The sequence below is a fragment of the Caretta caretta genome, chromosome 1, assembly GCF_965140235.1.
Source record: "Caretta caretta isolate rCarCar2 chromosome 1, rCarCar1.hap1, whole genome shotgun sequence".
Lineage (NCBI taxonomy): Eukaryota > Metazoa > Chordata > Testudines > Cheloniidae > Caretta > Caretta caretta.
This window is the reverse complement of record NC_134206.1, coordinates 340,249,645-340,271,927: the sequence shown is the minus strand read 5'-3', so window position 1 is coordinate 340,271,927 and position 22,283 is coordinate 340,249,645. Positions and strand designations below refer to the sequence as shown.

The 22,283-nt window shown below is 43.1% G+C and overlaps 1 protein-coding gene across 2 annotated transcripts in view; it reads left to right on the top strand.

The window, feature by feature from the left end:
• The first annotated feature begins 353 nt into the window (after positions 1-353).
• Positions 354-22,283, top strand: part of CAMK1D (calcium/calmodulin dependent protein kinase ID) — a 366,122-nt gene continuing 344,192 nt past the window's right edge. For both annotated transcript variants that reach the window (XM_048836583.2, XM_048836584.2), the window contains exon 1: positions 354-710. In XM_048836583.2, coding sequence (XP_048692540.1) covers positions 619-710 — 92 coding nt within the window. In that variant the 5' untranslated portion in view covers positions 354-618. The remainder of the gene's footprint in view (positions 711-22,283) is intronic.

The window sequence follows — 22,283 nt, the reverse complement described above, 5'->3', positions numbered from 1 at the left end:
AAACTAACCCGGGCGGGCGCAGTCTCGGAGAGAGAAAACGACTCTGGACTTTGCTGGGGGCGCGGGTGGGGGGGCAGCAAAAGTAACTCGAGCAGCGGCGTCCAAGCGCGCTCTGCTCCCTGCAGCTGAGTTCGGCTGGAAACCCCGGCGGGGGGGGGGGGGGGGAATAAAACCCGACAAGGAAATCCCCCCGGCAGGCGGCAGCCCCACTCGGTGAGAGAGGGGGAAGGAGAGCCGGGAAGAGAGGCAAGGACAGGGACAAGCGGCAAGGGAGAGGGGAAGAGAGGGAGGGCACCGGGAAAGGGAGGGGGGAAGAAAGAGAGGAGGAAGAAATAAGAGGGGGGGGGGGGCAGGCAGAGAGAAGGGAAGGAAGAAGCCAGGCGCGGGAGCGGAGGAGGGAAGCTGGGTCTGCTGCTGGAGCCAGGCGGAAACCCCAGCCGCCGCCGCCGCGAGCAGGAAGTCTGAGCGGCAGCGCGGCAGCGCGGAGAGCGGGTGGGAAGAGGAAGCGGCAGCGCAAGAGAAAGCAAAAGCTGCCCGTGCCGCCGGCTGCCCGCCCGCCTGCGCTGGGCTCCGCATCCCCGGCTCCTGCCCGGGCGGGAGAGCTGCGCCGCCGCTGCCATGGCCCGGGAGAACGGGGAGGGCAGCGCCTCCTGGAAGAAGCAAGCCGAGGACATCAAGAAGATCTTCGAGTTCAAGGAGACCCTGGGAACGTGAGTGCCGGCGCGGCCGGGTTGCCTCCTGCTGCTGGGGGAGGGTGGGAGCCGGACCCACCGTCCCGCTCAGCTGGCGGGGCCGGGCGGGCTGGCTGCTGCCCATCCATCCCCATCAGGCTTGCGTGTGTGAGTTAGACGCAGATGGGGGGTGTGTGTGTGTATTTGTCTGAGACTGTGTGTCCCTGGTGCCCGTGTGCCAGCTTGCACCCGAGGGTGTGTTTGGTGGGGTGCGACTGTGTGGACGAGCCAAAGCGTGTCTCTTGCTGCGTGTGTGTCGGTGTGTGTGTGTGTGTCTGGGATGCATGGGTGTTGGCGTGTCTTGTTTCTTGTCTCGTGAGTGTGTCTTTGTGTGTGTCGAGGAGGTGGGCGCTGTGTATGGTGGTGTGTTTGTAGGCATTTGAGTGCGTGGGTTTGTGTTTGTCTCATGAATGTGTGTTTGAGAAGGTTTGTGTTTGTGTGGATTGGGGATGTATGGGTGTGTTTGTATGCATCTGAAGGCTTGCTGATTTGGGATTGTGTCATTTTCGTGTGTGTGGTGTTTCATATATGTTTGAAAATGTGTTAGAATTAGTGTGTGTGTGCTGGTGTATGTCTTGATATGTGTTAGTATGTATATAAGACTATGTATGCATATATTGGTGGCTATATGCGTTTTAGTAAGTGCGTGAGTGTGTTTGGTTTGTGTTACCGTGAGTGCATGTGCGTGTGTGCGCTATTCTATCCAGCACTTTGGTGGGCACGAAAGCATCCAAAAGACAGCCCTGCTTATAAAATACTGTATCTCACTCTTTTTTTCCCCCCATTGTGTGTGGAACGACGTTGAATCGGTAATAGAAATAACAATATATTTGTATGCAGAGAAAATGGGTGTATATCTAATATTGACCCCCCCCCAACTGACTCCCTGGTCACTAACCTCAGTATTCAGACTAGTATGTTTGTTTTTATCAAAAATAATAATAGAAGTGTAATTTAAAATATACATAGGCTGAGAAAGAGAGAGAGAGTGCTATCTTGATGGGACAATGAGTCTGACTTTCATGCTTTCTGCTAAAGCTGATGGCAGTCTCTTCGTAGAAAAAATATCAGAAATAATAAGAGTGGGTTGGATGTGTTTCATCTGGTACATTACCATAGTTTAACTGTTGCTTCTTTCACTGTTTTGTTTTATTTGGTGTCTGTTCATAAAGATTAGTAAAATGTTAGACTTTTTGAAGGTTCAGAATAAACGTGTACAGATGGTTAAAAAAAAGGGAACAGGATGTAGTAAAATACTTTTCACTTCAGCAAGGAGGCGTGTGTATTTGTTTAAAAAAAGTTTGTTTAAAAGACATTATAAATGTGGATGGCTGTGAGTTCTAGGAGAGGTTAGCATATGGACTGCTTGTATTTGTTGACTGTAGGCTTCTAGAGCATCTGGCTCGGTCACGTTCTGCGTGTCCCTGGCAGCTGTATTTTGAGAAGCTTTACACGCAACTTTAGGATGACTATAAGTGATATTAATTCTAAGTTGTACTTTACATACTGAGCACTGTATATGCCACTTACAAAATACAGTTAGACTAGTCTAACATAGTATTTCAATTTCTTTCTGCTTCCAAGGGAGGGCTCTCTGTAAACATTAGTATATTTTTGGTTCACCAACTCACTGGTTTGTTTCCTTGTGAACAAACTGTGAGTAAGGATCAGACTAGACATTTAATGTTGAACTAGGTCATGCGTCTGGATTATAATAAGTAGACATTGTAATATTTAGTACAATGCATAGTTTAGTTAATCAAACTAATGTTTTACAGCTCTTTCAAGATGCAAAATGCAGTATAAGTGCTAAATGTTATTATTTTAGTTTATTCTCATTCTCTTTGTCTAGTTCTTGTACTGACAACATTTGGTGTAATAAGAAACATGTCCTTACTTGTCATCATAGGTATGTAATTCTTTGCCTGCACCAAAGGGTGTTGGAAAAAGTAAAATCATAACATGAAGAGATTAATTAAAGCTGCAAGTCTGTTCCCTCTGGTTTTCACTATAAATAGGCTTGGCATAATTCAATTTTAATTTTTTTTGATGGATAATATCAATATTTATTTTAAAGCATTTTTTATTTTCATCTAATTAAATTTTCATAGTTGTAGGAAATTATGGGAGGGTCAGACAATAGGAGTGACAGATAATTGTTATTTAATGCTGAGATTAAAAAATTAAAGTTTTATAACCATTAAAACACAAATTGTCAACATGACATGTCAAAGTGTACGAAGTAAATTTAAATCAAATTCTAATACATTGTCTTTGCCTGTTTGTAAATTTCGATTATCAATGGAAATATTTTTGTAGGTTTGTGTGTATGATGAAATCAACATTTACTGACATCTACTTATTAAAAATTGAATCCTTCCAAGCCTACTTATAAACCTCTGTCACCACAGAAGATTGTCTGTGAAGTTCTCCACATTGTTTGAGTTGTGCCACCGAAGACTGCCTACGTCTGGGGACAGATCGATCCTGTCTCCATTGAAATCAGTGGAAGCACGTTAGAGCTCCAAGGTGGCTATGTGCATTTTATCCAATGGTTCAAATATACTGGTGTGACTGTTGCCATTGAAATTCATTAAATGTAGCCACTGAGTAGTTTGTGCCCTTAAAGATTATTTGTTAATGTCAGAATTTGCAAGCTCTGGTTATAGGACTCTATTTAACTACAGTTGTAAGCAACGAAGTTTTTAGATGTGACTTAGTTTAATAGTCAAACTGCAAAGTTTTGCACACAAAAAAAGGCAAATTAAATTAGAAATAATTAACATATTATGGAAGCCAGATCAAAGTCAAAGGGAGCTGGCATAAGTAAAGTAGGACTGGCCCTTTTATGACAATTATAAATATTTTTACATTTAAAACCCAATATATGTGAATCAGTTCCTTTACCACTCCCGGAGAGAGCATGCCCTAGTAGCAGTGTGCAGGCATATTAGTCAGGAAATCTGAGTTCTAATTTTGTTTCTGCCACAGATCTTCAAAGGTGCCGAGCACCTGCCAATTTCATTGACTTAAATGGGACTTGTCAGTGCTCATATCTTCTGACAAATTAGGCCATTTGCTGTGCAACTCACAAAGCCCAGATCCTCAAAGGTATTTAGGCAAGGCTCCTAATTTCCATTAAAATCAGTGGAAGGTTGGAACGTAAATAACTTTGAGGGTCTGGGTCCAAGGCCCCAAAGGCCCTCCCATTAAAGTCTGTGGACAGGCTCTCAGTGTTTTAATCGGGAGTTATCTCAGGCTATGAGGGTCAAGTGATCGAGTTCTTTATAACATGATTTACAAACAAAGCTGAAGTCTGGTTTGGTCCCTTCTACAATATAATGCTGAACCATGTTGGAAATGACATATGTAAGCCAATCCCACAATATAATAGATTTTCATAGTGTAGATGGGACCTTAATTTCCTTGACTCAGTTTCCCCATCTGTAAAATGTGTAGAATAATACTTATCTGCCTCAGAGCTGAAAAACTTTGCAGCCCTCAGATGAAAGGTCCTAGATGAAGGTGCATATATTTTGTACTTCTCTTTCACCTTTTATCTAAAAATGTCAAAGGGCTAAAAGCACCTATAACACAAGAGCAGCCCTTTTTCTGTGTTCTCAGCATCTCTCTAGGTGGCTGTGATGAAATCAGCTGTGGTAAGGAAAGCACAGAACCCCCAAATCAGGACAGAAAGTGAAAGAAAAACTGTTTTTCAGATATAATACAGTAGCAGGGACACATAGGGAACTGCCTCCTGTTAGAATGCTGAAGTCTTGGTCATTTGCCTTCAGTGAATGCTCTTGTGCAGTGGTGTTTTCTTAAGGAGTTGGCTGTAGTATGAAACTGGCTTAGATCATACTTCCCCAGGTGCTGGTAGCAGCATGAAATTGACTAGGGTCATAAACATAGCCCTGGTCAATTTCACACTAGGGCTTGGACTACAGGGGAAAAGCTTCTATTCAACAGCAAAATCCCAGTAAATCTCTGCTCCTTGGCAACCCTGAAAGTATGAAAAAGAGGCAACCAGGAAAGGACATAAGAGAGACAGACATAAAGAGACAGAGATAAAAAAGTGAGGTGTGTGAGAGAGAGATGTAAACAGAGAAGAAAAAAGGGGAAGGAGACAGAAATGGAGATGAAGAGGGCAGAAAAGAAATACCAAAGCGGAAATGCTCAAAAAGGAGAAGTGAGAAGATGAAGACATGGGAAGGAAGGAAAGCAAGAGTGAGAGAATACTTTTGAAAAATATCTCTTGGAGCCCAGTCCTGTGGTCCTTACTCAGGCAAAATTCCCATTGACTTCAGGAATTGGGTTCTTTTGTTTTGTATTGACATCACTTTGCACTGGAAATTATGGTCCTGATTTATCCATGTGTTACTCCAGTTTCACCCCATCCAGTGGTGTAAAAATAGAATAAGATGGTGGTGAACCAGACTCTATGTAGGTAAGTTTGGTAGTGCCTTTGTTGCTCCCTTTATCCCCATTTTTGAAGTTGCATGTGTTCACTCCTGAATATTGTGTTGGGACAAATAACTAAAAGTCCAGTTAAAGAGGAAGGTCAATGCAGAAGGAAATATATTTCCCCTAAAACCAAACAAAAACATAGTGATAAATACTGGCCCAGTTCCGCAGCTGATGGACATCGTCATGGCTGCATTAAAGTCAGTACAGTTACATCAATTTACACTAGCTGAGGAGCTGTCCCACTGTTTATCTTTACAAAGTTCAAAAAATTCACCTGTTGTAGCTCTAGACAATCAATTCACCTACGTGGACAGGTGGAAAACTGCCTCGACTTGCCACTGGGAGATGTAAAGTTTCACAATAGCAATGGAACCTGTTAAGAAAATAGATAATCATTTAAATACCATTCTCTCTGTAACCCCCTGAAATTTTAAAGCCAGGTCAGTGTCATTTTTAAAGCTGATAATGTGACATTCCAAGAGATCATGAGATGCAGAATGCTATCTATGCATTAGGTTAAGAACATAAGAGTGGCCATAATGGGTCAGACCGAAGGTCCGTATAGCCCAGTATCTTGTCTTCCGACAGTTGCCAATGCCCAGTGCCCCAGAGGGAATGAACAGAGGTTGGGAAGGGGAGAAAGCCTTAGGTTGGTCAGCTGGTCTGTTTGATCTAATCCTGCATTTCTAAAGCATCTATCATTGTAGAATTTAGGCTCTGTTTACATTACAGTTATAGCTCTGTTGGGGCCATCATTTTGCATGTTTAGAAGGGAGCAAACTCTATTATATCTATGTTATGGGGCTGTTCCTCTTGTTCTGAAAAGGTGGGGTGGAATGCGATTCCCTTAATTTGGTATTAAAGAGATATGGCCCTATTTGCACAGACAATCCCAAACTATGTTATAATAACACCGTTGTTGTGCATGGCCACAAGTGAACTGTAACTGGGTCCCAACCTGGTTGTAAAGTGCAGTGTAGAAGGAACCTAGAGGTGGCACTGTCTGAGGGCCTATCTGTACAAGTCCTGTGTCCTCACTCTTCCTTTCGTATTCAGACACTCACTGTGACATTACTTTTCACTCCCCTCCCACACTCATTCGCACTCTGTCACACATTCACTCAAAGACTGTCCCATAAGCACTCTCCTCTCACACTCCTTCTCTGTCTCTCACATACAGACTAAAGGCTTTTCTTGCACACATGCACAATGTCACGTATGCTGTGCCTCAATCAATGCTGCGTGTGGGGTGGTGGTGGAGAGTGAGAGTAGTTGCTGTAGCTGCTGCTGAAAGGGTTCCTTAAGGAAGCAGTTTGGGAAGAGAGTTAGTGGCTCAGAGTCCAGAAGCAGTGCAACCCCCTGGCTACAAAGGGATGAGACTACAGGCCTGGGAATGGATGTGCCCAGGTGAGCTAAGGGGAGAGACTGAGCGGAGCCTGGGAAATTGTGCCTGGTAGAGAGGATTGCAGTTGTAGGCAGAGAGACCTCCGGGAGGAGGGATGTGCCCAGGAGGAGACTGGGGCAGCAGAGGCGGGAGAGAGTTTGCTCTGGGTTTGACTTTAGGTTTATTTGATGTTAATAAACCAGTCCCCAATAAAGGGGGTTTGTTATTGGACATACACCTCTTTGGATTATTCCTGGGAACCTGTGAAAGGGAAATTGAGGCAGGATGCTGCACAGCCATGTTGGCCAGCAGGGGGCACTACACAACAGGCATGCTCACTGACAGAGTTCCATTCTGCTGCTGACATCACAAGCAGTCCCCGTTCACATGTTATGACTGTCGAGTGGAGTTAAATGGAGAAAATATTGGGTTTTATCATCTGTTTTTCTCAGTTCGATATTCTCTCTGCTTAATTGTGTTAAGAGGACATACATGGGTACCAAGGTATCATACCTTCACATGGATAAAATACAGTGTGCTGCAGGGTTGTTGAATCTAACAGAGAAAAGCATAATAAGCACCAATGGCTGGAAGTTAAAGCCAGGCAAATTCAAATGGGAAATAAGCTCCCCCATCCTTTTTATTTTTAAACACTGATGGTGATTAACCATTGGAACAAGCTTTGACGGGAAGTGGTGGGCTCTCCATCTCTTGAAGTCTTTAAATCAAGACTGTGTAATATGTCTTCTGTAACACATGCTTTTAGTCAAACCCAAGTTTTTGGGCTCAATACAGGAATAACTGGATGGAATTCTGTGGCCTGTGTTATACCACAGGTCAGACTAGATGATTTAATGGTCTCTTCTGGCCTTAAACTCTATGGATCATTGCCATTGGAGCACCTGGATACAAGAGTTGGTTGTGATGTCACAACAGCATGGAACATACAACAACTTCTCTGGGTGGAGGACTCAAAGCTGAGGTACAAATACTAACATTTCTTTACATGTTGTGAAACTGCTGAGAAGTTTTAATGGACACAGTTTTATTGATCCAGGATCAATAACTTATTCTTCCTAATACTTTTACGGTGATACTCATGTTTTTAAAATCAGGTCATTCTGATTGCTATCTTGCAGCCTGACTTTAGAAACCAGCATTTACTAGAGTTAGAAATGATGGGTTTCTACAAGTTGCAAAGTGGATTTTAGGCTCATAGATAGTATAGAACATTGGGTCTAGTATTACTATCCTTGGTAATAGGGCATTGAAATGGGAGGGGGAAAAAAGGCAAGATGGTAATCAGAATTAAGGTCTGATAACTAGTGAATCAACAAGGCTAGAGGAAAAAAAACTGCTGTCCATTGGCTGAAAGAGGGAATTCTTTCCAGCGCTGAAGTGATTTATAGCATTACTTTCTAGCCACGATGCTTCATCAGATACCAGATTTTGAAGTGGTCACTGGTCCACTAAACCAAGCAAAACTACTGCCCAGGTACCACAGAGGTCAGGTTGCCTTAAGCCTCCTAAACATCCAGGGCAGGTCTGAAAATATTGTTTAATCAAAGAACTGCAAAAAGGCAGATTGTTGGGGGGTAGCCAGTTCACATACAAAACCGGTTCCCTGTCATGCGCCAGTTTACTTTACAAATGTTAGCTTCCACGACTTCCCTCTCAGCGCCTTCCCCCTCATCTAGCACCACGCTCCTTTCTTTTTCCACAGTTTGTCTTTCCATATCCTCCATCACTGCAGTTGTTGAGCGCCTCTCAACCATTCATGTATTTATCCTCCCAACTTCCCTGGGACATAGAGAAGTACTGTCATTCGCACTAAACAATGGGGGTGGGGGTGGGGAGGAGATGGTTAGAGCAGCAATGCAGCATTCGTATGGATTAATAGTAAGCGCTTTGGGGCTTTTTTGTTCTGTGCTTGTACAGCGCCTAGCACAACAGGCTCCGGGGCCATGAGTGGGGCTCCTGGGTGCTACTGTAATGCAAATCATTAATAATAATTCATCGATCGGCAATTCACCATAGCATGGCACCTGGTACACCAGAACAAAGTGAGTATAAAATACTGCCATTCTTCAGTAGTGTTCCGCACAGGTATAAATGGCTATATGAGGTGTGCAGCAACAGTCCCAGAGACACAAAGGCCTGGTCTATACTAGGAAATGAGGTTGGTATAACTACATTGCTCAGGGGTATGAAAAGTCCCAACCCCTGGTGTAGACAGGACTACGTTGACGGGAGAATTCTGTTGACCTAGCTATTGCCTCGCGGGGAGGTGGAGTACCTGCGCTGATGGGAGAACTGCTCCGGTTGGAATAGGTAGTATCTTCCCTGACGCGCGACAACGGTGCAACGGTACAGCTGCAGCATTTTCAGTGTAGATAAGCCCTAACTTGGCTAAGGTTATACAGGAAATCTGTGGTAGAGCATAGAACTCAACCTGGGTTTCCCAAGTCCTGCATTAGTGCCTTAACCACAAGACCATCCTTCCTCTCTCCATCTCATTGCTGTTGGTGTGAAATCCTTCTTCTCTACATCTCTTGCCACCTGGAGCAGCCTGCCTGCCTCCTTCACCATCCACCTCTTTTCAAATATCAGCTGGAAAAAAAATTCTTTTCTCCCTCTGCTACTCACCTCAAATACTTTTATTCCCTACACAGTGTATTTACATGTTGCTACATGCCGAATATGGTTTTGAATTATTTTTAATTTACATCTGTAAAGCATCAAAGGATACAGTTTATACCAAATAAAGTTGCACTGTTTTGGTTTGTATGATAATAATGAAAGCTTATAATAAGGTTCTCAATTTATTGCCAGTAATGGCATTCACTTAACTGGTGAGTCACAGTTTACACTCATGATTATTTAATAGGACTTAATTTTCCAGTCATTTCCAGTAGTATGAAAACAAGGTTGAACTGAAAAGATATTATTAGGAAGCAGATTAATGAATCAGATGAGGAATGAAAGAGTTCCTCGGGGCAGAGATCTGGCACTTTTTCAGTCTGTAAATAGATTTGAACATCAGTAGTGCAGTATAAATAATAACAATAATAATAATAATGTTCGTAGCTGCAAATATATTACTTAATGACAAATCAAATAGCCTAGCTATCAAAATATTTCTGTTGTCATCATTTTCAAAAATCATTCTGACTCATAAATCTAGCTAATCTAACTACTGATGTGTGTTGTCTGGCTTAGCAGTTCCTATAGTTTTCTGTAGATGTGTCAATCACTCTTTTTTTTTTCTTTTTTAAAAAAGGAAAGTATAAAAAACAGATTTTGCAATGAACTTTCCAAGGCCCTTTTCTGGTGTTTTCACATTGAAATCTTTGTATTGAGTTTTATGCCAGATTTAATCACCAAACAACTTGCATAGGTTAAATTAAACTAATATGTATTTTTGTTGTTCAAATTTCTTGGCTGAATTGAAAAGCGAATTTTTTTTTTTTTAACACTAGCTGTGCTGAGAAAAACCTATTGAGATAATGAGACTCTTGGATTTGATTTGACTGTAAAACATCTGAGACCAGAGCTTCGGCATTCCTATTGCAATAGATCAATGATTTCTCTTGCTCTTTTCCTTGGTAGTATCAGATATCACATTTAGAAAGAACGGTTACTTTGGACAAACAACCTATGTAACCAGGGAGAAGAACTAAAATACCATTCCCCCCCCCCCTTTTTTTTTTTTTCAGAGGATGGAGGCAGAGTGCATGTGGAGAGGTGATTTTGGATTAAAAAAATCAAGTTCTCATAAGGAATCCCTTTTAATTTTCACATAAATTTCCAATTTAAACAATATAGTTGCAGTCTAATTACACTTTCCAGGAGGAACAAAAGAAAAGACTCTTTTTAACAATGCAAATGAACACGAAGAGTTAACATCAGTAGCAATGTAATTAGGAGCCCTGAACAGAGGCTCTTGGAATTGACAGTTAACCTGCTCTCTCCTTTAATATTCTATGCGTTCTATTCCTGCCCTGTTCTCTTGCTCTCTCTCAAAACCTGAGGGCACCTGAAGCAGTGGCGTGATCATCAGAGATGCAGAGGACTCACAAATCCAAGCCAACGTTAATAGGAGTTATGGGTGCTCTGTACCTCTGGAGAAAATCGTTTGTGAGTTTTGGTACCTGGATCTACACATCTTGGTCTTTATTAAACTCTGTTAGTTTGGTTTCTCTGTTTGTAATGCTTGAGCTTGCACCACTGAAGTCAATGGCAGTTATGGCATAGGTTTCTATGAGGGCAGCATCAGACCCTAATATATTTTTCAGCAGTGTTGTGAAAATGAATTCAGACTTGCACATCCTTCTAAGATCTTCAAATGAAGGTTGTTCTGTTAGTGCAAGGTATCATTATTCAAGTGTTAGAATATTATAGAAACATGGTTATATCCCTATGGTTTAACAGAATACCCCATTAAAAATGCCTGCCCAACTATGTTATTCTACTACCCAGAAATATGCTTACATTTATGATGCTTGATATGTAAGAGTTCTCAGAAAAGGGTGGAGCGTTGGTAGTTCAAAATGCTACAACACAGTGACCAACCCACATTTGAGAATGATCTTGGGGTTTTTTTGTTTGTTTGTTTTTGATTTGGGAGACTAGCAAATACTGAACATATTGTATATGTTTGGGTCTTGGCCCTGATGAGGGGAATGTAAAGATAACATCACTCTAATTATTATTTGTATTATAGTACCTTTATATAGCTGTGAACTGTAATACTTTGGTCTAATTTTGGTTGTTGGGTTTAGTTTGTGGGAGCTGGGTGATGTTGGTGGCCTGTGATGTACAGGAGGTCAGACGTGGTGATCTGGTGGTCCCTTCTGGCCTTGAACTCATTAATAGTCCTCAACACAGGTCAGGGCTCCATTGTACTAGTCACATAGTAGTCTATACATTACATAGTAAGAGAAAATCCCTATGTAGAAGAGTTTGCAGTCTATAGGTAACACAAAGGGTGGGAAACAGAGTTAGTCAAAGGTCACACAAGATCTTAGTAGCAAAATCAGGGCTAGAACCCAGGTTTCCTGAATCCTAGTTCAGTGCCCCTATAAACTGGACTGTGCTGTCTCTTGAAGGTGGGTGGTGGGTCAGCACCAGCTTCTTCTAGACATATTTATATAACTTTCCACCTGGGACTGTATATCTAATTAATTTTAATTAGTTAACACTCGTAAAAGACTTTGAACATATAAAGGACTATCTATGCACTATTGCCACTACTTTATTTTTACTCTTATTACCCAGCTGCTTAAAGATAAAGTGGAATTGATGAATCATAGAAAGAAAAGAGGGAGTAGAATAGTTAGTCTATCTACATGGACAGTGCAGGATCATTCGCAACAGAATTCCATCCTCCTGGGCTTTGCTCAATCTAGTCTTTTCCCCACCATTTCCCTGGAGACTATTCCATTGTCTAATTGCTCTTGCCATTAGGAATTTTGTCCTGATATCAGTGTAAATATTCTTTTTATTTAATTTCAATCCTATACTTCTATTTATACCCCCTTGGCCCACCCTAATAGGTTTCTTTTTTTTTTTAATCTGTGTTTACTTGGGCTAGAAATTATAATAAAGGAAATAACAGGTTTGAAAGGGTGAGAGAAAACCTAATAAGAACATAAGAATGGCCATACGGGTCAGACCAACAGTCCGTCTAAGCCAGTATCCTGTCTTCCAACAGTGGTCAAGGCCAGATGCTTCAAAAGGAATGAACAGAACAGGGCAATTACCAAGTGATCCATCCCTTGTCATCCAGTCCTAGCATCTGGAAGTCAGAGGCTTAGGGACATCCAGAGTATGGGGTTGCATCCCTGACCATCTTGGTGATAGCCATTGGTAGACCTATCCTCCATGAACTTATCTAATTCTTTTTTGAACCCAGTTATAGTTTGGTCTCCACAACATCCCCTGGCAATGAGTTCCAAGGTTGATTCTGGGTTATGTGAAGAAGTTACTTTCTTGTGCTTATTTTGAACCTGCTGCCTATTAATTTCATTGGGTGACCCCTGGTTCTTGTGTTACATGAAGGGTTAATTAACGCTTCCTTATTCACTTCCCCTACACCATTCATGCTTTTATAGACCTCTATAATGTGCTTCCATAGTCGTCTCTTTTCCAAGCTAATGTCCCACCTTACTGACTTGGGGAGGGCTTGTGCTTTTTACCAGGTAAGAATCAGCTCACATGTAGAAAAGAAGTCGGGAATGAGCTGAAGTTTCAACAGAAAACTTCTCAAAGGTAAACAGGTTCAAGGTGCTCAGATACTAGAGTGATAAGGGCCATGTAAGAACCTAGATATATAGAAAACTCTTCGTGCATCACTTTAAGTAGGAGATGTAGAAAGGAAAAAGAGAGTTGTCTGCTGTCATTTACACCAATGTAAATCTTGAGTAATTTTATTGATTTCAGCTGTTCCAGTTTTCTGTAGTTGCTCCAGATTGACACTGAAGTAACCGAGAACAGAAGCTGGCCAACAAAAGTACATCAGACTTGGATTGTTATATTTGTATTTCTAATGCAGAATTGACATTTGCACTGGATAATGCAGTGTACTTTTAGCAGAAGCCATGAGACCATGTTGTTCAGAGAGATGTTATAGACATAAATCCTAGCCTATTAAAAGATAGAGCTAGATAAAAGGCTTTAGAGAGCTTCACAATCCAGGACATTGAATGAACTGTTATAATTGGTCCTGTCACTTCCCATTTAAAAAAAAAATCAAGCAACTTTAATATTCTTTACTGACAGCTCAGATAATTCTTACTCAGACAAGCAAGCAGGTGCAACCCTGACACATATTAATAGAGATCATAAACAGAAATAAAACTGAAAATATATTAATATGACAGGTAAGCATAGTCGTGTGGCATTATCTGCAATAGGGGAAAGTCAAAAGACCGAGGATGGTCTATTGGTTAAAGCACAGTACTGAGAGGTCTGGGTTGTAGTCCCATCTATGTCCTAGGTTGCCGATGTACAAAAGTCAATGGGAGATCAGTACGTAACCTGCTTAGTTGTTTTTTGTAAGTCCTACTAGATGCCTATCTGTGTCTTTAGGTGCCTAAATACCACTGTAAATCTGGCCCTTAATGCCTCTCTGCTTTTCCCTCCTTGTTTGTGAAGTGGGAATAATAATACTGACCTACCTTACAGGAGTGTTGTGCAACTTTAGTAGAGGCCCTCCCCCCCACCAACATACTAAAAAAAACGCCAGGGACCAGTGGGAGGCCTTGGGGCTCCTAGCTTTGGCCACCAGGTATATATGTGTGTGTGTGTGTGTGTGCACTCAGGGCTCTGGACTTCAGCCACTGGGCGAGGAAGGCTCAAGTCTCCAGGCAGGGCATGGGAGCTTAGGGCTTTCACCCCATGGGGGCACCGGGGCTCAGGGCTTTAGACAGGGCGAGTGCTGGGGCTCGGGGCTTTAGCCCTGGGGGAGTGCTGGGGCTCAGGGCTCCCCGCGGCTCCACTCCCAGTTTCAACCCCGTGGGGCTCACGGCTTCAGCCCCATGGCTCTGTTCCCGGTTTCAGCCTTGCGGGGATGCCAGGATTCGGGGCCCTGTGGCGCCCTGAAACCAGCTCACAGCCACCCTAGGGGCTGTGGACTCCTGGTTAAGAACCGCGGTACTATAGGAATGCTAAGTTTAAAAAACAAAACAAAGCGTGCAGATAAAATCCCAGATGATGAAGTTGCCATTCTGCCATAAGGCACAGTTTCTGTGGACAGTGGAATGCATACGCTAGGCCTGGTGGCTCTCAACCTTTTTTCACCGAGGACCTAAACACCACCTGAAGTTTCATGTTATGACTCAAGTCCCGCATGCCTATGTCTAGTTTGGGGATAGGGTGATGCTACAGCAACTCTTCTCTTCTTGTGGCTGTTGATGTGGTCCAGTGGTTATGGCAGAACAATGGAAAGTATGATTTTTGAGTTCTGTTCCTGATTTTGCCATGTGTGAACTGAGACAACTTTCTATGTACATGTGTGTTAAATGGATTCTGTGATACTGACCTTACATGTGTGGCTTCATTAATCAGTGCTGGAAAATATCCAGAGATCTTTGGATGAAAGAAGCTGCATAAATGTGTTGTGGTGTTATTACGTAGTTCATATTTCTGTAGTGATGTCAAATTCAAGGGAATACTGGGTCAAATTCAAGTGGAATCATGCCCATGTACACCATAGCTGAATTTGGCTGGTTGTTTTTAATGATGGGTCAAAACCAAAACTCAGCATGTGAATACCTCCACACATTGATTAAAATTTGCCTCTGGATTCAAATTTTGCAGCTCAAGCCAATTTCTGTTCATCTTCTGCTATATGCAGTGGCTTCATGATGCTGTTTTTGTGGTGCATTACTGTATCTTTCCATCTGCTGAAGGGAAAAACCTTTTCAGCTAGACTAAGAATAGGAAATCAAGTTAACTATATGCAGCATTTATTCTCAGTTCCATATGTGAAGCATCCTCTATATGAAAGCTATATCCTTCAGGGGGAGGTGGATAATATGATATAACAGTTCTTTCCCAGCTCTAATGTCTGACATTATTCTTTGGTGGTAACTCTTGTAGTGTTTCCGGGACTTTTAACTCATATGGTGTCTGGCGGAGTATACCATGCATGCAAGTTACAAAGCAGCTGTAGTGTATGGGCACAACGTTCTCAAGAGTTAAAAGAAAGACAGATAGTGAAAGGAGGCATGTAAGTATCTAGACTGGGCCAGTTCCTCTCCAGTTTCTTTCTTATGACTTCATTTTGAGCATTCGTGCTGCCTCATGCACCTGGCAAGTTTCCCATATAATGTGTAGAATATTACAGGAGGGAGAATGACAATGTTGAGTAAGTTTGAACAAAGGAACCAACAAGTGGCCCGGTGTTCATTCAAATGACTTGAGACCCCAGTGTAGGTGAGAGGTGAAGTCTCCTCTTTCTTCATCTGATTCTTCCTCTTTTGCCATCCCTTCTGGTATATTGAATAATTGCTTTCTGGGTCCTTTCTTTGTTCCACATGAATCACTTAACTGGGTGTGGTAGCGGGATTCACAACTTTCCATGGGTTTGCACAGTTTGGGGGGCTGTGAGTGGAGTTCTTCCTTTGGGGTCAGTTTGGGCCTATGGGTATGTCTACACTGCAATGTAAGCCTAGGGTTAGTAGAACTCAAGTTGCAAACCCTGGGTTTGTTAACCTAGGGCTTGCACATCTACACTCATTTGTAATCCCAGGTTAGGAATTGTTGAACCCTTGGTCCCAACCTGGAGCTCCAGCATCTAGACTGCATTATGAGGCCTGAGTCCAATCACCCATATCCCAAACTTCCTAGCATCCTCCCAAACTGCTCTAGCCCATTGTTCGCGATGCAGTGTGGGAGGACTTGACTATCCACCAAACTTGATTGTCCTGAGGACAAAGAAAGTCAGCCTTTGGGATTGTGGGATACATTTTCTTAATTTTTGTTACCGGAAATGATACTAAATAGCAGAACAAGAACATGAAAGACAAGGGGAATAACTAGAAGAAATATCATTTAAGGAGCAGTTTATATTTTTGATTCCAGATATGTTCTGCTCATTACGTATCGGCTCAGTAGCGTGAACAGGAGTATCATAGAATCACAGAATCATAGAATATCCGGGTTGGAAGGGACCTCAGAGGTCATCTAGTCCAACTCCCTGCTCAAATCAGGACTGATCCCCGACTAAATCATCCCAGCCAGGGCTTTGTCAAGCCTGACCTTAAAAACTTCTAAGGAAGGAGATTCCACCACCTCCCTAGGTAATGCATTCCAGTGTTTCACCATCCTCATAGTGAAAAAGTTTTTCCTAATATCCAACCTAAATCTCCCCCACTGCAACTTGAGACCATTACTCCTTGTTCTGTCATCTGCTACCATTGAGAACAGTCTAGAGCCATCCTCTTTGGAACCCCCTTTCAGGTAGTTGAAAGCAGCTATCAAATCCCCCCTCATTCTTCTCTTCTGAAGACTAAACATCCCCAGTTCCCTCAGCCTCTCCTCATAAATCATGTGTTCCAGACCCCTAATCATTTTTGTTGCCCTCCGCTGGACTCGTTCCAATTTTTCCACATCCTTCTTGTAGTGTTCTCATCCATCTTTCTTGATGGGGCCCAAGACTGGACACAGTACTCCAGATGAGGCCTCACCAATGTCGAATAGAGGGGAATGATCATGTCCCTCTATCTGCTGGCAGTGCCCCTACTTATACATCCCAAAATGCCATTGGCCTTCTTGGCAACGAGGGCACACTGCTGACTCATATCCAGCTTCTCGTCCACTGTCACCCCTAGGTCCTTTTCCGCAGAACTGCTGCCTAGCCATTTGGTCCCTAGTCTGTAGTGGTGCATTGGGTTCTTCTGTCCTAAGTGCAGGACCCTGCACTTATCCTTGTTGAACCTCATCAGATTTCTTTTGGTCCAATCCTCCAATTTGTCTAGGTCCCTCTGTATCCTATCGCTCCCCTCCAGCATATCTACCACTCCTCCCAGTTTAGTGTCATCTGCAAACTTGCTGAGGGTGCAATCCACACCATCCTCCAGATCATTTATGAAGATATTGAACAAAACCGGCCCCAGGACCGACCCCTGGGGCACTCCACTTGATACCGGCTGCCAGCTAGACATGGAGCCATTGATCACTACCCGTTGAGCCCGACAGTCTAGCGAGCTTTCTATCCACCTTATAGTGCATTCATCCAGCCCATACTTCTTTAACTTGCTGGCAAGAATACTGTGGGAGACCGTGTCAAAAGCTTTGCTAAAGTCAAGGAACAACACGTCCGCTGCTTTCCCTTCATCCACAGAGCCAGTTATCTCGTCACAGAAGGCAATTAGATTAGTCAGGCATGACTTGCCCTTGGTGAATCCATGCTGACTGTTCCTGATCACTTTCCTCTCCTCTAAGTGCTTCAGAATTGATTCCTTGAGGACCTGCTCCATGATTTTTCCAGGGACTGAGGTGAGGCTGACTGGCCTGTAGTTCCCAGGATCCTCCTTCTTCCCATTTTTAAAGATGGGCACTACATTAGCCTTTTTCCAGTCATCTGGGACCGCCCCTGATCACCATGAGTTTTCAAAGATAATGGCCAATGGCTCTGCAATCACATCCGCCAACTCCTTTAGCACTCTTGGATGCAACGCATCCGGCCCCATGGACTTGTGCTCGTCCAGCTTTTCTAAATAGTCCCGAACCACTTCTTTCTCCACAGAGGGCTGATCACCTTCTCCCCATGCTGTGCTGCCCAGTGCAGTAGTCTGGGAGCTGACCTTGTTTGTGAAGACAGAGGCAAAAAAAGCATTGAGTACATTAGCTTTTTCCACATCCTCTGTCACGAGGTTGCCTCCCTCATTCAGTAATGGGCCCACACTTTCCTTGACTTTCTTCTTGTTGCTAACATACCTGAAGAAACCCTTCTTGTTACTCTTAACATCTCTTGCTAGCTGCAACTCCAGGTGTGATTTGGCCTTCCTGATTTCACTCCTGCAAGCCCAAGCAATATTTTTATACTCATCCCTGGTCATTTGTCCAATCTTCCACTTCTTGTAAGCTTCTTTTTTGTATTTAAGAGCAGCAAGGATTTCACTGTTAAGCCAAGCTGGTCGCCTGCCATATTTACCCTGGTCTGGTGGTCTATAGTAGACTCCCACCACGACATCACCCTTGTTGCTCATAATTCTAAACTTAATCCAGAGACTCTCAGGTTTTTTTGCAGTTTCATACTTGAGCTCTGAGCAGTCATACTGCTCCCTTACATAGAGTGCAACTCCCACACCTTTTCTGCCCTTCCTGTCCTTCCTGAACAGCTTATATCCATCCATGACAGTACTCCAGTCATGTGAAAAGAAAAGGAGTACTTGTGGCACCTTAGAGACTAACCAATTTATTTGAGCATGAGCTTTCGTGAGCTACAGCTCACTTCAGCTCACGAAAGCTCATGCTCAAATAAATTGGTTAGTCTCTAAGGTGCCACAAGTACTCCTTTTCTTTTTGGGAATACAGACTAACACGGCTGTTCCTCTGAAACCAGTCATGTGAGTTATCCCACCAAGTCTCTGTTATTCCAATCACATCATAATTCCTTGACTGTGCCAGGACTTCCAGTTCTCCCTGCTTGTTTCCCAGGCTTCGTGCATTTGTATATAGGCACTTGAGGTAACCTGCTGGTCGCCCCTCTTTCTCAGTATGAGGCAAGAGCCCTCCCCTCTCACGCGCTCCTGCTTGTGCCTCCTCCCGGTATCCCACTTCCCCACTTACCTCAGGGCTTTGGTCTCCTTCCCCCGGTGAACCTAGTTTAAAGCCCTCCTCACTAGGTTAGCCAGCCTGCTTGCGAAGATGCTCTTCCCTCTCTTCGTTAGGTGGAGCCCGTCTCTGCCTAGCACTCCTTCTTGGAACACCATCCCATGGTCAAAGAATTCAAAGCCTTCTCTCCGACACCACCTGCGTAGCCATTTGTTGACTTCCACGATTCGACGGTCTCTACCCAGGCCTTTTCCTTCCACGGGGAGGATGGATGAGAACACCACTTGCACCTCAAACTCCTTTATCCTTCTTCCCAGAGCCATGTAGCAGCAGTTCTGCAGAAAAGGACCTAGGGGTTACAGTGGACAAGAAGTTGGATAGAACTTGTTTGTATCAGTGAAGTCAACAGATAGCACTCAGACACTCAGGGTGTCTTTCTCCATTGTTCTGTGTCTTTTGTGTTGTCATTACAACTGTGCAGATTGGATGTAAACTGCTACCAAATCACCACAGCAGTGTTTTATGCCCAGTTTGCAAGATGCAAATGTCAATGCAAGATATAAAGCAGTGGAGAATCAGGTCCAGAGTGTCTTTGAGTCACATCTGCTGACTTCACCGATACAAAGTTTTGCTCCACTTTACTCTGCAGAACCAATATATCCGCAGAGGAGCGAGCAGGATTTTTTCCCCCTGCCTCATGCATCTTTAAAAAAACCCATCAGCCGCAGTACATTCTGATTGCAGGATCTGCGTTGCTGGGGATTATGTCTGAGTCAGAACACAACTGGTCTTGCAGATCCCAGGTTGAATTGCAGTGCCAGTGGTTCCTGAACTCACCTTAAGAGTTGTAAATGGAACCAGTTATACCTGAAATCATGGTGAGGAAACAGAACACCACAATGTTCTTTTGATAGAGTTACTTTCCTGAGTCTCACTACACTTTAATATGAGGGGAAAAAAATCACAAAAATGGGTTACATCCCTATCATAGTTCCTTAAGCAATTATTCAGTTTGTTCAAAGAAAAGGAGTACTTGTGGCACCTTAGAGACTAACCAATTTATTTGGGCATAAGCTTTCCTGAGCTACAGCTCAGATGAAGTGAGCTGTAGCTCACAAAAGCTTATGCTCAAATAAATTGGTTAGTCTCTAAGGTGCTACAAGTACGCCTTTTCTTTTTGTGGATACAGACTAACACGGCTGCTGTCAGTTTGTTCAATGGCTTGACAAGAGAAGCATGAAAAAATCAATTTATAGAGCAGATAATATAAGTGTGCTGTGTTTTTCAGTGAGTATCATAAAAATGTTATGATTTTTATCAGTACAATCCCGATCCATTCATTTGTTTTCAGCGGTATTGCTCAGATAAAGTCCTTCATGGCCAATAATGACATTATTCTCTAGATCACTTGTCATTTATCCATCTCTGTTCTAATCATAGTTTGGTGTGGACCTAAATTAATGATGTAATTGATGTATGATTATGATGTAATTAATTGATGCTTCAATATGCAGTGTAGCTATGCTTTTTGCTCAGCTCTAAGGCTGGAATTTTCCAAGGGACCTAAGCGGTGTGGCACTCAGCTCCCATTGACTCTCTCAGTCTAAATTGTTCTTGGTGTTTTGTTTTATTTATTTAGTAGCAGAAAGGTTGGTGCAAATGTGAGAGATTTTAAATTATTTTTCTCTAGGAACCAAAAAATCCCAAACCCACATGCGAATAAGCATTGTAAGCTGGAGAGATGTGGGGGTTTACTGCAAACCATGCCTTTCATTATACTGCACTGAATGGCCCTGGATGATGCAGCGGGTTGGCTGCTGGCTGTAATCTGGCTGGTGAAATTTGTCAGTTTATAATGGCTGTTTGGTCCTGTGGGAAAAAAGCTGATGGTCTTAGTTCAGTTCCTAGTGGCAGGGTACGAACCTTTAAAAAAACAAAAATCAAACAAACAAACAACTGGACCGGAATTGTGCCAATTGGCATTGACGAATATACTGGATGGTATTCTTGGCAGCAAGATGGATTGGGTATGTTTGTTCAGCTGCCCTTAGATGGCTAATCACACTGAGGTACATTAGGAGGGCAGCATTGGGGAAGCTAGTCTGTGGTGATGTGCCTGTTTTATGGATAAATAGATTTCATTTTCTACTGTTGTCAGTGTGGCACTTTCACCAGCATTAAAAAGTTGGGGGGGGAGAGGGGGGGAGAGGAAGCACTCTGAATTCTGTGAGATCCGTATTATATGCTGCTGTTAAATGGCAGTTCCATGGCAACCAGCTTGTTTCAGGTCATCTGAGCTTTAAATATGTAGGTGTTAGTTGGTCTTATTCTTTGTTTGTTCTCTTCTGTTCTCCCCATGCACTTGGCTAGCGTGATGTAAAATTCGCTCTATGCCACCACCTTCTAAAATGTAAGGTGTTTGAACCTTGTGTTCGTCTTCACGTATGTCCCACACGTGGAACGCTGAAAGGCCAGGGCTTAATTTGTGCCAGGTCTGAGCCCCAGCACCTCTAGGTTTGGCCGTCCATAGCCCCTGCATCTCTGGGCTTGCCGCACCAGTTATGAAAGCAAATCATTGCTTGAGCCCTGGCACTTCTCTTCTTGAGCCCCAGCTCCTCTTTCATTACAAATTGTTGGAAGTCTGAAAGGACAGGAAACAGGAAGGAGGGGGGAGGAGTTGAGAGGCTGGGAGAGAGCTAAGCTACAGAGGGTGCGGCAGCAGCTTGGTAAAGAGGTTTCCACTTTGAAAATAAAGTCCTGTTGAAGCTTGTTAGTACCTTGCCTGGGTGATGCAACATTTTGGCGACGAGGATGGATCTTCTGCCTCTGAACCCACTTGCACCCTTTCTGCAAATCCCAGGTGAGCCTCCAATTGCTTTTACTACCTGGATCCATATGTTTGAGACTTATCTGCTTGCAATCAGTGCTACAGAGATTTCTGAAGTAAGAAAGCGTGCTCTGCTAACTGCCTTGGAGCAGAAGGGCAGAGTATATTTTACACTTTTCCCCTTGCAGATGATAAATATGAGACTGCACTCACTGCATTAAAGAATTTTTTTGTGCCAAAAGTGAATGTAATAGCTAATCGCTACAGATTTCGCCACCGTGAGCAGAAACCAGGGGAAACTATAATGCAGTATATTGCTTCCCTGAGGAGTCTGATTGTAACTTGTGACTGGAAATATGGCAGATGAGATGATTAGGGACCAGCTCATTGAGAAAACAACCATGCTTTATGTAAGAGAACGCTTACTTCTGGAACCACAATTTACACTAGAAAAAGCAATAACCATTGCTACTCAGATTGAGTCAGCTACACCTGAAGCCAAAATAATGAGCATGGATACAGGAGGCACAGTCCAGGCTGTGACTCCTTTGCGGAAAAGTTCACTAACACTGCAGACACACAATTGCAAGAG